Source organism: Hyalella azteca, unplaced genomic scaffold (assembly GCF_000764305.2).
Source record: "Hyalella azteca isolate HAZT.00-mixed unplaced genomic scaffold, Hazt_2.0.2 contig13728, whole genome shotgun sequence".
In the NCBI taxonomy this organism is placed as follows: Eukaryota; Metazoa; Arthropoda; class Malacostraca; order Amphipoda; family Hyalellidae; genus Hyalella; species Hyalella azteca.
Genome location: NW_025943639.1, coordinates 391355 through 407921, shown reverse-complemented (window position 1 = coordinate 407921; position 16567 = coordinate 391355). Strand labels below are relative to the sequence as shown.

Here is a 16567-nt window from a genome sequence, read left to right as displayed (position 1 = left end):
GCTAATCAATAATTTTTGGCAAGATTTTAGGACTGACGGAAGATAAATAATGAAGCAGCAGCTGATGTGGAGTACAAACATTTATAGAAACTTAATACACGAGCATGAAACTGGGGTTTCTGGTGCACCAATTATAGTATTATACGTGCAATACGGGGATACTTCATATAAATTGGTTGCACGATTATCTCTAAGTTAACGAAACACTTACATCTCGTTGAACGCAATTTATATGAATCTGGATTACATATTCCATTTTTATCATGATTATTTGGGGTTTAAGCCAAATAAAATAAAGTGAAATCGACCCTTGTACAACACTCGATTGCGTGGGAGCTGAATCGTTACATTTTTTGGATAAAATCATGAAATGGGGCGGATCAAACTTCAGTCAAAACGGAGATGCCTAACGTGTAATTTTTTGACAACTGCTGTCGACTGTATGTAAGCACATCGAATATTGTTGTATTATATTAAATTAAATCGAATAGACGAATTGTTTCAAAAAACATGTTTCATGCAGAAGTTACCGAGAAAAATATAGCATCTTGAATAAATATGAACTTATTATATTTAACGTACCGACAATAATACGACTGGATCAATCGATCACATTCCTGAGAGTATTCATCACCGGCTCAATTAATGTAATGAACTTCCCTCCCAGTACCAGCTGAGACTAGCCGGCTTCGAAATGGTAGACATTAACTAGCACCTCAACTTTAGGGTTTTACGTCGTAAGGGTAGTTTTTTTGGTCGATTCTATGAATTTATGTTGCATCGCATTTTGTTCTGATCCTCGCGTTGACCTGCATTGATGCCGGAAGGACTAGAAAACGGATGTAGTCCACAAAAAATATGAGAAAAAAAAACAACTTTACTGGCGCTCAAACGTGTTAGTAAGTTCACCGCCATATGGTAAGTTGACGCCATATGGTTCACTCTTACTTTGGATTAACGACAAAATGAAGTTCGTCATTCCGAAGTAAGAACAAAACTGCGAAAATTTTGTTCGCAGTATCTTGGAACGAATTATTTTGGACGAGAGCCATCCTGTAGTCTCGTGACTAGACTGAAGATTCAAGCTGAACGAGGCCAAATTAAATCTACTCATAATTTTGCACTGCATCCTCCGAATTGTCATTTCGAAATGCTTGCCCCCTACAAATTTCCCATGTAGTGGAAAACAAATGGATCGGTTGTAAATATTGAGTGATTAAAGTATCACTAATCGATTTACAACTAGCTAACGAGGTCTGCTAGAGAATCAGTGCTCTCCCCACTTTAATCCTCTACCGCCGTATGTCAATCTCTGGGAACATAACTTTCAACGTAAATTATACTTAAACTATTGAGTGTAGCAACCTGAGGACGTTTGTACGCAACACGAGAATGAAATTGTAAAATGTTCATAACACCATTTTAAAGTTATCGTACGTGGCGACAAGTCATTTTGCGCTCACAAGAACGTATGCTTTTTGGGAAGTAGGCTTGTGACAACATTGCTCCGATACTCATGTCAGGCGGTAGAGGGTTAACTGAGAACAATTTTTAGAAGCTGGTGATGAAGAAGAAACGGCCGCAATATCGTTCTGGGAGCACAATACGGTCAAGACAATAGTCATCAGGGAAGGTTATACACGTACCTGCGGTGTGATTAATAGCGAAATTATTATCCGAAATGGGTGTGATTTAGCTTTTATTATCGTTACAGTTGACTCGCCACGAAAAAAATATTGAAAGATGGTTCCTGTCTTTCTTGTGCACCAGATTATATTTGAAAAAGTATTATAAGTCAGCAACAGAAAAACTAGCGCATGAATTCATCTGATACGAAGCCAACGCAACTTAGCTTAAATTAGAAAATCAAAGTGCGACTTGTAATTAAATCAAAGCCAATCTCGAATTTCCCTCTTGTCAACAACGTGAATAATCAATACGTGAAATCAATCAAAAAATCAAAATCAATCAATCAAAAAAGAATCCGTAACTAATCGATACGTGATTGAAGAATACTTCGTTACAACCTCGAAGTGTATCATTGAACGAGAAGAAGAGCAGGCCAACGATTACAATACAGCGATGATGTGGTCAATGAACGCCGCACCGAGCACCAACAAACATATTTGGCTTGCTTTTGTGAACGTATAAAGAAACTATAGAACACATTTTGAAGCCTCTAGGCAGTCTCAGTCATCTTACTCACTTCTACATGACGACGCATCATGTTGATTTAGTGAATTTCAAAAGTTGATAGCATTTGAAATTGTTACATTCGGACGTTACTCACACAACAAAGTGGTTACATGCTGACATTGCAAGAAAATCAATGTTACATGCTGACGTAGAAGCATCATGAAACTATATCGTATTCCCTAGAGACATCATGTCGACAGCGTAGATCAGATTTGAGTGTATATATCGGATAACACTCAAGGCAAGCTGAGCATCATGGTGCAGGTGTCTCAAGGCAAGCTGAGCATCATGGTGCAGGTGTCTCAAGGCAAGCTGAGCATCATGCTGCAGGTGTCTCAAGGCAAGCTGAGCATCATGGTGCAGGCTGCAGTCTTGCCGACGAGGCCGGCGTACTCCCTGACGACGACGTCGAGCGCCTCGTCCGCGCCCTTAAGCTCGCGGAATGTGCCGTAGCGCATCGGGCGGCGCTGGTGCAGCACCAGAATCTGGACAACGTTGGCATTTTTAGTGCTGCATATCTAGTTAATTAATTATCTAGACGTTTTCACGCCATTATGTAAGTTAAATTGTATGAAATATTGTGTCACTTATGAAAAATTTCTAAAAATTTCCATGAGGATTTTTCTAATCAAAACAATGCTTCAAATGTCAACAACAAAATTTTATCCACAGAAACTGCTATTTTCTCTTGTTAACGTTTAACAAATTGACAAGAAAGTGAATTTACAGATATATTTTCTGATTATATATACTAAATGTATATGGATTTACAGATATATATATACTGATAAATATCAGAAAAATTTCTGATCAGTCATCTTAACAAATATTAGCTCTCGTATTAGAAAAGAAGTACGAATTGACGATAGCTAATTCACCACGGTCTATTGTCTTTACATTTTTCAAGTCAACTACCGGAAAGAACAATAAAGTAATCGCAAGATCTTCCACTCATTTTTCTCACCTTATCAATATCAATATTGGTCCCTTCAGTGTCCTCTTCAGAAGAGTTCTCCACTAGCCTCGAGTATTTATTTACGTCGAGCTTCTTAACGGAAGGTGGCAGGGGACACCATGAGTATGTCTCGGGGCAGAGGAGGAAGGAGGGTTCGTAGTGGCCTTTGTAGCGCATCTTGGGGCACGAGTGGATGTAGAAGCCCATGTAGTACCACGCCAGGCGACTGTACTCTCGCCCCAGCTCCCGAGTCAGGGCAAGCTCTCTGTGTGCAAATACTGAGTTTCACTAACATTCGAAAGACAGCGAAAAATTTATCCCACAAAAACTTAACGGTTCAACTTGCCTCTCACATTTGCTAGGCTAAATCAGTCATGGAACGAGCGGTAAATGCAAAAACGCCGAGTGTAAATTGAAAACAAGTGCAGGCGATACCGTCTGCTTTGCTAAAGAGCCTGCCGATTTTACGGCTTCACAAATGTTCTTTTCCATTTGTTGCCAAGAAGTCCGGCATGAATTCTGCGTTTGAAATATAATTCTGAAATACTTCATACAAATCGTAGTATCGCACATAAAATATTTCATTTTGAAGGGCATCCAATTAAACTCGTTTTGGCAGGTATAATAAAATGACAGGTAGGAAAGTACGAGTTTCACAATTGCACCAAGCAGCTGTAGATCATGTTAAGTTTAACTCATTAAAACAGCTGCAATCAGTAGTACGTATCTACCATGACGATCAACACTGAAACAGTCGTTGACTCCCGAGAACCAGAGCCTGTTGACGCTGCCTGCAGGTCGCAACGTCGTGGCCATCACATGGCTACATAACCGCCTCGTTTGACACTTGTATACGTGAATGCAAAGCATACGAAAATATTAACATTTAAATGGTAGCGAACGCAGGAAGTAGCAAACGACCGTATCTATCGTGTTGGGCCGTATTTTTCTACGGTAGTTAGGCCGTAGTATCTTCCTACGATCATTGGACCGTATCTTGCTGCGGTCACTGGTCCGTAGGAATTTAGATAACGCCCAAAGTTAAGAGAACGACAGGATAGCATCTTTAGTAATTAATAATCGAACGGTCAGCAAGAGCTTTAGTAAACGAGGAGAGTTGAACTAATGGGCACATGCAGCTCTTTTGCAGAATGCAAAAAATAGTCAAATTAATTATTAGTCTTGAGAGAATGTACGAGGGTGAATTTGAACACCAAATGAAATTTCTCAAACTTTCAATTTTTTAAGGTACTTACTTCGGTAAATTACAATTAAAGAGTTGGAACGAAGTCTTCCTCACGGGGCATATATGACTTCGGGTCGTCTTGAGGTAGTAACCAATCACCTCCGTCAGGAGTAGGTGCCCAGAGACAGGAAGGAGTATTCGGGATCGCAGTAGAAGTACAGACACTCACCTCAGGCAGGAGTAGGTGCCCAGGGACAGGAAGGAGTACTCAGGATCGTAGTAGAAGTACAGACACTCACCTCAGGCAGGAGTAGGTGCCCAGGGACAGGAAGGAGTACTCAGGATCGTAGTAGAAGTACAGACAATCACCTCAGGGAGGAGTAGGTGCCCAGGGACAGGAAGGAGTACTCAGGATCGTAGTAGAAGTACACAGAGGAGACGCAGCACGGCAGGATGTCGATGACGGCCACGGCGATGAGCTTCTCACCGTCCAGCCAGTACTGCTGGTGGAAGGATCCCAGGCCGGAGCTGGGACCAGCGTCGGGATGTTGTTCCTAGAAACAAGATTCTATTAAATCATTGACAAGCTTCGTCACTAATATTTTAAACTGTGAAATGTTTCTCGATATTAAAACCTATAGCATTATAGGGTACGTTATGATGGACATTTTTAAATATCATTGCCATTCATTTCCGAAGCATCATCACCATCATGACGTAGATAATAATCACTGCAGCTAAGTATACGATAGTTCTTCATAAGAAAACGAAATAAATTATCAACAGAAGTCAAGTTTGTAATTGCTACCTCGAATCAGCAAAATAAATTAAAATAATTATTCAAACTAAAATAAAGCAAACAAAGTAATTTATTCCTAGCAAAATATTCTCAACTTGTATGATATTAAAATGCTTGTTAAAATCAAGTGGCGTTTCTTTGATCCAACAAAACAACAAGCGATAAGATTTTTAGAGGATCAGAATTTTTACCTGATTCCTAAATTAAAGTAGAGATGCGTCTCTAAATCGCCTCTCAATGAAATATGAATGACATTTAATCAATATTCAAGTAAATGGCATTTAAGGGAAGCAGACATGACGGCAAGTCACCGGTGGTCCACTGCACTGGAGTTACAACTGCAAAGTCAAGAGATTGTTCGCCACAAATACAATCTTGGACTGCACTCTGCCTCTTACACACGAACAGAGATAGCGGTGAGACTGCTAATGTTATAGATAAACCGGAAACATATTTTCCATTACGGTCCTAAGAGAAAACTCTACACCTTAAAAAAGGAGATGCTACAATTGAACTAAGAAGTCAGTGAAGACTACTCAACGAACAACCAAACAATGGTGGATAAAATAAACAATTGAAGCCATGAAAACAAACGGATCCTAAAGAATAGGAGGGCCCGGTTTAGCTGGTGTTTTCTCATAAAGACCCTCGGTAAATCATGATAGATTCAAGCAGGTGGCATCCAAGCTTGAAAGTGACCAAATTTCTCCACCAAGAAAGACGATATACATAATAAATTCAGAGAACACTACGAAAGGAGAACACAGAACAAAAGGATGGAGTTAACTTTCCAACTTTACTCCGACTTCTAATACACGAAAAAATGAAAACCAAGCAGATTTTTAAAATCGATTTTTACTCATAATAATTCAGTTCCTCTGTGAGTTTGAAAGAAGGAAGAGCCTCATAAACTGATGCGATAGTCCGATAAGAAAATTGAAGAGAAGAAAAAACCCACACCTTTATGGAAGTGTTCACCAGAAACAAAGATGTGGCAAAGACCATACTTTGATGGAAGTGTTCACCAGAAACAAAGATGTGACAAAGACCATACTTTGATGGGAGTGTTCACCAGAAACAAAGATGTAACAATGCCATACCTTGATGGAAGTGTTCACCAGAAACAAAGATGTGGCAAAGACCATACTTTGATGGAAGTGTTCACCAGAAACAAAGATGTGACAAAGATCATACTTTGATGGGAGTGTTCACCAGAAACAAAGATGTAACAATGCCATACCTTGATGGAAGTGTTCACCAGAAACAAAGATGTGGCAATGACCATACTTTGATGGAAATGTTCACCAGAAACAAAGATGTGACAATGCCCATACCTTGATGGGAGTGTCGACCAGAAAGTGAAAGTAGACATTAAAGTTGCACTCGTCATCAGTCTCGTGATGGACAGCTTTCTGGTAGCGCTTGAAGAGCGCGTGAGGGGCGACCAGAGACTCCACGTCCGCCTCGTCCACCCTCACCAAGCGCAACTGAGGACAACAAGCCACAAGTCAAGTACTTTGCTCATGCCATGTTTGAACTAATACCTATGGTATATGCGTGAATAGTGAATACTAATTCAGCCATGTCTAATTCAACCACGAGTGACGCAAGCTTGCTTTCAGTCTAATTAAATTAAACTTAGTCTAAGTAAGCTATTTATCCGCACAGCCGAATTGAGCCAAATGAGAAAAAATATAAATATCCTTAAAATAGATTTAAAGTAGAAATTGCGCAAGTAACGAAGACAGAACGACAATCAACACAATAAAACAATGTAGAGCTCCAACGAACATTATACAACAAAGAGAGAGTGGAATAACCAGGGAACAACATGTTGCCCAGAAAAAGTCAAAACCTTTGACTTCACAAAAACGAACACAAACCTTTTCAACCTAGCACTAATAACAAATGTGAAGCAGGCGCTGGATTGCTTCTTTTTTTGCCAGGCCACCAACGCTGCGAGGAACTCCAGTGCAGTGTTTACCGGGGAATAAATTTAATTTGTAAATAGTGGATCCGAAATTGTCCGTAATTCACGCTATAGGGATCGATTTATTAAATCCAAACTACCTATCAAAGAAAACGCGTTAGAAGACATTGGAAATTTGGATGAGGACATCTCAGATTGTTTTACTTTGTTAACGATGCAGCCTAGAACTACATTGTATAATCGAAGTCCCATCTAGTCCGTACTAATTTCTACATCGTTATGAACGCAGAGTCTGGGACTCGGAGTACTATGGAGAGTACTATGGTTATTTTTGCCATATAGTTGAGCCTAAAATGGTTATCTCGCCGCAGAGTTGAGTCCACGACCGCACCTTAAGAGGCGACGTGACGAGAAAACGCTTCCACTGCACATGCCGGCAGCGGTCTTCTGAGTCGCCGTGTACGCTGGTCTGGTAGCGCTGATACACCGCATAGCTCGCGTCCCTGCTACTCTTGAAGCCTGCACTGGCGGGACTGCTGCGCACCAGGCGTACCTACAGCAGCCAGAAACTCTGTTCTCTTGTAAAAATGAGACCAGGGAACCACAACAACAACTCTGCCCCTACTGCCAACTATGTCTGCATACCGTCCAACTGTATTGACAACTGTTGCGATGTCTGCATACCATCCAACTGTATTGGCAACTGTACCGATGTCTGCATACCGTCCAACTGTATTGACAACTGTACCGATGTCTGGATACCTTCCAACTGTATTGGCAACTGTACCGATGTCCGCATACCGTCCAACTGTATTGGCAACTGTACCGATGTCTGGATACCGGAAAAAAACTTTGCACAAGAAATGGCTTGCTTTGATATGACAATGAGAATCTATAACTTCAAGCCAGACAGCTTGTGTCGGAAAGATGCGGTTGGTGACCTGCGTAAAAAGGCACTTTGCTAACGAAGAGAGCGGGAGAAAGGTCCCATCAACAACAGAAACAACATCGAGTTAATGCATGAACTCATCGTGGTGTCATAAACTCACCTCCATACCGACCGTCCGAGGGAGTTCAGGTGCATCAACAAAATCGTTGTCGCGGAAGTAAGTTCGTTAAAATATTACTAGTTCTAGGTCCAATGAACTGTTACTGAATTTGCTGTAGCCACATTAGATTCATTAAATTAAAATCTCTTTTTTGGCTCTATTAAAGACGATAATTGACCCATTGTACAGTATCAATTTAATTGAGTAACTAGCCACTTGTAATAGCCCCTTCTATTCAAACACATCAACATTCGCCACAGATCCAGCAAACCTTCGGCACTATAATAAGAGTCCTGGAAGAAAAGAAGGCTTCATACATGCAACAATAAATTGAGGTAATAACACAACACGTTCTGGGAGAAGACATGGTTAGAGATGCGGTGTTAGGGCAGAAACAGCCGTAACAGAAACATCCTGATTAAAGAGAGGCAAGATTCCCACATTATTGTCGACATGCGTTAGCATATACGAAAAGTTTAACATTGCTATCATTTAAGGAATTAAGGAAAGCAATATATTTACTGACACGGTCGAGACTGATCTCAAGAGCCGAGTTTAGGAGCCAGGACCTGGCAACGTGCGCAAGATTCTAGTGCACACATTCAAGCCTCGTATGATTAATACAGAAACTCCTTCTGCTGCTGTGCCTATAGGAGTGTAGAAACAGAACAAGCTTGTGGCAACACACGTCATCAACAGCACCACAACACATGTCATCAACAGCACCACAACACACGTCATCAACAGCACCACAACACACGTCATCAACAGCACCACAACACATGTCATCAACAGCACCTCAAGACACATCATCCAGACCACAACAATCACCATAAGACCTTAAGACCCCTCAGGTAACTAGTACCTGGAGTTTAGGGACACGAGGCAAAGCCTATCACCTCTAGAGTGTGAGCCGGGGAGTCTGTAATGGACTCATTGAGAAGGTCTTCCAGGGACTTGGGTGCGTTCTTGTCCTTTTTCCTTGCGTCTATTGCGCTGCTGGGACCAGATGAAGGGAAAGAGGCGGTGCTGGAAGAGGCGTCATTCTCCTGCAGGCGCTGCAGTTTTGCCTGTCGACGCTCTAGGCGCTTGACGCGCGCCTTGCGACACGCTGGTTTATTGGGGTCGGCTCCTAAGCCTGCAAAAGGCGCCGCTCTCAACAATTGCTCTTGATTTAAAAAAAACAGGCAGCATTGTCATCTTCAGTGGGAAATTTCCTTTCAATAATGAAAATGGGATAGAATAGACAACCAGATTTCAAGTAAAATTTTGAACCTACGGTAGCACTACGTAGACTTATATAATATTTTGACTAAGGGATTAACGCGCCAGGTATCTCATTTTCTAATTTTTGCTCATTTATTGACTGAAAATGTTTGTCAGAATATGTGTATGAAACTCTAATTGGAATGGGCATTTAATATTACAGAAATAATAAAACAAATTATGCTACCATATATTTGAGCTGTTAATTGAATACGTACAAATATATATAATTAGATAGTAAAATTTATTGATTTATTCAATTCTAAATTAATGTTCCAGACCCCTCATTTGGCAGGTTTGAAACTTTACCAAGATTTAAAAAGTAAAGAAATTGCATGTAAATTCACAATATCTTACTAGCCATATTCTTTGCTTTTAAATTCTTGATAAACTTGTGACGCAAGGAGACAAATGACATGAGTACTTACACACAATTCACAATCATTTCTCAGTTGTAATGGCAGTGCATTATTACCACAAGAAGGAGAATGAGTCAATCTCTTCGATAATGTCAAGTGAGTAGCAGAAAATAGTGATCAATTCAGGTCTTCTCAAGAGATCAAATTAAGACTTTAATGCTACATTAACATTTCTGGCTGCTCTTAATTACTATGCGGTGTTGTTCACAAAATAATTATAGGAATAATAATAATGTTAACAAATTTCTTTCCTTACCAGGAGACAAGATTCTGTTAACAAGTTTCCTCACCAGGAGATACTGTCTTCATTTTTTTACTGGCATTGAGGGAAGACTCGGAGGAGGCGAGGCTAGACGGAGACCCAACAACTTGGTCCTCGTGAGGAGGGCGGCTACTTGCTTTTTGTCGTTCTTCTGTGTGCAGAAAATTATAGAATATCTTCAGGAACAACAAAATAATAAAACCTAGATAATTATAGGATAATTATAGCTAAGGGCCTAGCCTCAAATTGAAAAATAAATATCATATGTACTTGTTTTTTTAGGGTTACGACTGTTATAAATTATTCATTTGTTATTCATTCCCTATATTATTTATACTGTGAATTGAAATTGGAAAAAGATGTAGAGATTAAATTTAGAAATAGAAGTAGAGATTACATTTAGGAACCTATCCCCACTAGGCCCAGATGAGTTTTTATCAGATAGAACCTGCTTCATTCAAGTTACTGTACCATTGTCCAGTGCATCAACTTATACTGCATGAAGGCGCATCATAGTAACTCATGAAAAAACAAGAAATACTGAATGAAAATAAATGTTTCACTACTTTAATTTTGGCAATAATTCTGGTAAAATTCTTGAAACTAAATTCTGCTTCAACTCAAAACAAGAGATTTCTGTTGAAATATTAAATATAAGAAATAATATTTGAAGAGCTTCATGTAATTTGAACAATAAAATTTCTTCACGCAGCATAGCTGACCTTGTAAAGGAACTTCGTCCAGCAAAGTCGTGATTTGAGGTTTCTTCTCTTCACCATCACTTCCAAGCCTCTCTAGGTGCTGTACTGCCACCTCTGGGAAACTCTCACTACCACCATCACCTGCAGCATATTCATTACCATCATCACCTGCAACATATTCATTACCATCATCACCTGCAACATATTCATTACCATCATCACCTGCAACATATTCATTACCATCATCACCTGCAACATATTCATTACCACCATCACCTGCAACATATTCATTACCACCATCACCTGCAACATATTCACTACCACCATCACCTGCAACAGTATCATATTCATTACCACCATCACCTGCAACAGTATCATATTCATTACCACCATCACCTGCAACAGTATCATATTCATCACCACCATCACCTGCAACATATTCATTACCACCATCACCTGCAACAGTATCGTATTAATTACCACCATCACCTGCAACATATTTATTACCACCATCACCTGCAACATATTCATTACCACCATCACCTGCAACAGTATCGTATTAATTACCCCCATATTAATGTATTCTGCACACCCAAATCTCAGCCCCAACTTTTGGGCAGCAAAAATGATCAATTCGGCTCTACTTACCAGCCCAATAAAATTAATTAGAGCAACCAATGGCAGCCGAAGCATTGAGATCATATAAATAATGATAACACTCATTAAATATAAATGAACATGGCTTTAATAATCTTAGAACAATATTTGAAGGCTCATAATGAAAATCAATGAACCTTAGTAATATTATTCATCATGCTGGATTCCTTCATGAAGCAGCATGTTACAATTACGTTGATTTCATTCACTCAAACAATGCACATAATTTTTCTTGCATAATTGTCACAAACTCACTCATCAGAAGCAGAGGCCAAGAAGTTATTCTTCCTTCACAATACAGCATTGTAGGTAAGCACTCAACACACAAATTATTTTCCACTTACAGTGCTGCTGGGTAGAAGACTCGGAGCTCTGCTTGCGAGTCCCATGAGCTAAAAAATTATTCATTCGTTTCAAAACTTTCTTCTGAGATTTACTAAGATGGAAACTGGGAGCATGACATCTGTGAACAAACAATACATTGAAACATTACTTTGTAATGAACACTCAACTATAGACTGCAAGAATAGAATTAAACTAGAATAAGTCAAGGTAGTTACCACATATGTTAAATACATATTAGGCTAAACAGGAACAATAAGCATGGACGACTAACACAGAACCACATACGGTACCTAGAGTACGGTACTGAAGTTCTATGTGATTGTGGAATATCAGATGCCTTGTAAACAGGCATACAATAATTAGGTGGAATCAACTGGATTTATCTTTGTCTAGTAATACCACATTTAAGCTAAATCAAAGGTCAATAAGTAAATGCAAAAAATGTACATTAATATAGGTAAATATGAAAATGTAGGTATGAGAGAGCTGGAATAATACTTTACCAGAGAAGTGAGTACCTTATAGTGTAAGCTGGACAGCAGGTGCGATGCATTGTAGGTTTGTAGCAGTAAGATCCACTGCGCCTCCAGCCCCGATCTATCAGGCCCTGATAGTGATCTACAGTGAGGCAGTAGGCATGCATACCTGCACAACAATCTTTGTCTCAATGCATGAAGATTAAGATCAAAAGTAACTCAAATCACAATAGTTAAAACAAATTCTCAAGTTTACAGAATTACCAAATACTCATTTATACTTGAACACAAATAATGAGGGTCATAAATATACAGGAATAAAAATATTAGCTAGGTATTGCCAGGTATAAAATTAAGAAATAATGATAGTTTAAAAGATTTCCATTATTTCAGTTCACAATACTACGTATCTATAAAATGTGCTTGTTCTACATCTGGTCATGTTACCACTAACTAACTATCATGGACAAATGCAGTAGGTATGATAGGACTGAAATCAATCAACTAGCATGACAACCACGAATAGCTGAGGAACATTGAATGTACCACTTGTGCTGGTACAATGGGCATAAAGAATTGAGCATTTGCCAAAATATCATATTTTTGCACAGAAGAAATAAGTGAGCTGATCCCATCTTACAGTAATTGAAATGAAAATTACAAACTAAACTATGTATGCTTGTAGATAGATTTCTTATACAAAATCATGAAAGACTGTGAGGATAGAACTTACCATGACTGTAGTTTGCATTAGAACTCTTGCAGTACCCACATCGGTAGCCACTATGATCTCTTGTGTACTCTACAATTGAATACTGGTTATCCATGGTTCTGAAAAGTAGTAAATAAATAAATTAAAAAAAATAAACTCAGTACTCACGGCAGCAAGTGACAGAGAGCTCATTTTCTTGTGCATGAATCCGTTTTCATTGCAATTAGTACATTGCATTAGAGCTAGAGATGTCGTATCTTTGATACAGGCATGCCCGATTCTTAAAATCAATGAAAATGTGAAGTCATGGACGGACAGACAGACAGACATGGTAAGCACAATAGTGCATTTTTTCTATAAAGAGAAAATGTGCTAAAAATGCATTTACCCAGATTTATTTAACTGTGGTTATAGAAAGAAATTTGATTTTAATTTCAGATTACACATAGGGAAATAGCAAGATATGGTAAGTACTGAGGATGTCTGCTAGGAGGAATTATACTGGTATATATATATATAAGGAATGGGGTAGAACTTAGGGGCAATTTGGTGTAAGAGGGTCAAGCAAGCAGAGATTTGATATTCAGCCAACTGGACCTTCTGGAGATCTTCAGGGAGAGTTAGTCTCCAGCCCATGGATGGAGATGAAGTATTACCAAATGTTATTAGTGTTTATACCAGTGCTACTAATAGGGGATCAAATATGTCTGCAGTGATTGGAAAAGAGCAATGGCAAAGATTCATAACTCAGCAGCAGCATGAAGATAAGGATTACCATAGTGGCAAACCAGAGATTTTTTAGAATCAGTTCATTTTTAATTTCCGCCGATTACATATAAATCTAAAATACTGGTTATAAAGAAAAGGTCATTGGTCAATGGTCATTATGAAAGTTATGAAGAATTAAAGCAGGATTTAAGCCTAGAATGGCCCACAAATAATTTATAAAATACTTGCTACATGGCAGGCTGGAATTCTAAGATTGGAAGTTCACTTATAAAAAAGCTTTCCACCCAAGGTGAAAAGCTTTCCTGTGATACAGTGCTCTGCCATGTTACTGACTATAAATGTAAAGGTTGGATCATAAGTGGACAAACTATTTCAATTGTATAGTACTACATTAGGTTTGTTATAGAATAATTTGGATATCTCTTGTTTGATAGATATTTTTTATTTTTATTTTATTTATTGGATTTTTAGAAAATTTTCCCAGCCCTTTGTTCATAATGATCAAGTTTAAGTTAAGTATTTAGTTAACCAGTACTGTAGCACATATACCATATTTGGGGGCGGGGCTTATGGACACAACCAATCAATGGACACAACCATCAACCAATACTTTAGGATATGCAATACATCATGTACTGAGTACATGATGTATTGCATATCCTAAAGTATTGTGGCAAAGTGGCATAATTGCAGTGCTCTTTTCAGATGAATTAAATGAATTGCAAATACTAAAAACTGTCAGAAGAGAACTTGACTAACCACAGAATACATAAATACATTACATAAGAAATATTAACTAATGCTAAAAAATTTATCATTGTAAACTGTTAGAGTAATAGATCCATTGATCTTTTGATAAATTATAAAAAAGCTTGTTTAATTTACAGGACGGAATATAGAATGAGAAGCATTAATGATTTAATTTGATTAACTGTTACAATTGAATTACATCACTATTGCAGTGTTTGTATGTATTGTACCATTGTCTGCACCTGCAGTATTTTGAAAGTTAGATAAGGCTGCAAAGCACAATCCACAAATTAGTAAACTTGGTTGGTTGCAATGCAAGTATCTACTGCAATGCCTTGAGTGTTGAAGATATACTCATCAAAGTTGGTTTTGTAAGAATTTTAATGAAAATTATGTTTGCAATGCATCTTGAAGACTGCCGGTGCCCAGCAAGGCAGCAACAAATCTGATAAAGACTGATCACTGATGGCCACACCCACAAGCCACAAGGCAATGCATCTACCAAACTCTGCATCTGCATGATGATGACATGATGACTGCATCATGATCCTGGATGTGCAATAGTGACAAAGACAAAGGAGAACCATTTTCTGTAATCTTTACTCAAGTTCATTTAACGTCCTACAAGATAAGTAGACTAGTAAGTATCTTGAGACTTGGATGCCAGCATAATCATTATATAAAAAATTGATTAAAATATTGAGTAAATGAGGAAATTTAAAATGAACTGATTCTTAAAAATCTCTAGTTTGCATCTATGCCCCATGTCCCTTCATCCCTTGTCTTAGTTGTCAATTTGTGACAATCACCAGGTGACCATAAACATAAGGCATGGCATGGCTGTGCCATGGCATAAGCATATGAGTTAGAACGTGATCACGGATGTCAGCTGAATAGAAACACAAGGAAGTTAGGAACTAACTGCGGCTTCGACATCTAATTGTAAATGACCATAATTTACACTGAATTCATTATTCAGGAAATTTTTCCGATACATTACAGTTAAAAATAGTGGCGATGATGAATAATTGATGGTAACAACGAAAGACGGAATGAGTACAATTTTTTAACTCAATCAGCTGTCACCAGTAAACAGTGCCAACGAGCTCCCTGCCTACTTCGAAGACATACCCCAAAACACTGAAGCTTCCGTGAAGTGTGAACCGTGATCCGTCTAGGCACCACAATGACCTCCACGAAAAACATCGCTAAGTTTATTAGCGCACAATTAAATTTAAAATTCTTCAAAATGTTGTTTTAAATACATTCTGGTCGGATAACTTATCAAAGATTCTCAACGAAGCACAATTTTACCAAATAATTTTTGTAAGGCGCACTATGCCAAAAAAATCTGTCATAAACTAAAATTTTCTCTATATTAAGAAAAGTTTTTTTTTCTGGAAAAACATCTTCCATGAAGTAAAATTCTAAAATAATAATTTAATAAATTGCATTAACATTGTTCAATATTGTCTCATTTCCTAATTGTTGGGGCAACTTTTGAAACCACTTCTGACTCAAATTTTGATGGCATTTAGCTCGTGCTTCTCATATCGTAAAGAACATGACGAGTAAGTAATAACGTGGGACAGAAGTTGCCATTGGCAGAGGTAAATGGTTTTAAATGAGAAATATCCTATAATTTACTACTGGCGGATTGAAGCCAGCCATTACGATTTACGAATACTGTTGAGCTACTTCAGAACACGAAACAGAGATGAATGTTTGAATCTGCACATAACATGGCTCCTTGATACATGTATGTGTGCACCCATTGTTCAGTTCTCTAGGAGCCTTGGCTGGCAATCATTATCTGTAAGTTTTTCTTCAAACTTAGCATCCTTGGTAGGTCAGCAGTCAACACCTGACAGTCGTGGTCTAAGCGGGCGCGAGTAACGTCGTGTGCAGTGCGTTCCGTGCTTGATGACACAAGTCCAACCCCACCGCAGAATGGAAAAGATCTCGCGATGACGCAGCGCAACATCGCTTCACTGAGCATTTATATCAATGGCCGTTCACTTATGAGAGTGTCTTAAACTTGGACTTAGTGAAGTTTTTTAATTCTAACATTTCATGAAACGCAAAAGCTTTACTTTGTGTGTTACCTGCTATAATAAATACGTAATGATAAATTT

At 38.5% G+C, this 16567-nt stretch overlaps 1 protein-coding gene across 4 annotated transcripts; it reads right to left on the bottom strand.

Annotated features, from left to right (window-relative positions):
- Window positions 1–1544: 1544 nt before the first annotated feature.
- LOC108670364 (arginyl-tRNA--protein transferase 1) lies at window positions 1545–15633 on the bottom strand. Of its 4 annotated transcripts, XM_018157834.2 has the most exons (11): window positions 15564–15633; window positions 12975–13072; window positions 12284–12410; window positions 11765–11883; window positions 10785–10904; window positions 10091–10213; window positions 9015–9253; window positions 7458–7619; window positions 4707–4891; window positions 3161–3416; window positions 1545–2681 (listed from the first exon to the last, which is right to left on the bottom strand). In XM_018157834.2, the coding sequence occupies exons 2-11, from the start codon at window positions 13066–13068 to the stop codon at window positions 2532–2534; spliced, it is 1575 nt and encodes a 524-aa protein (XP_018013323.1). In that variant the 5' UTR covers window positions 13069–13072; window positions 15564–15633; the 3' UTR covers window positions 1545–2531. The 4 variants fall into 4 exon arrangements, with proteins under 4 accessions (XP_018013323.1, XP_047739775.1, XP_018013324.1 ...); XM_047883819.1 differs by lacking the exon at window positions 15564–15633 and having other exon boundaries at window positions 12975–13095; XM_018157835.2 differs by lacking the exons at window positions 7458–7619; window positions 15564–15633 and adding an exon at window positions 6471–6623 and having other exon boundaries at window positions 12975–13095.
- Window positions 15634–16567: the final 934 nt, after the last annotated feature.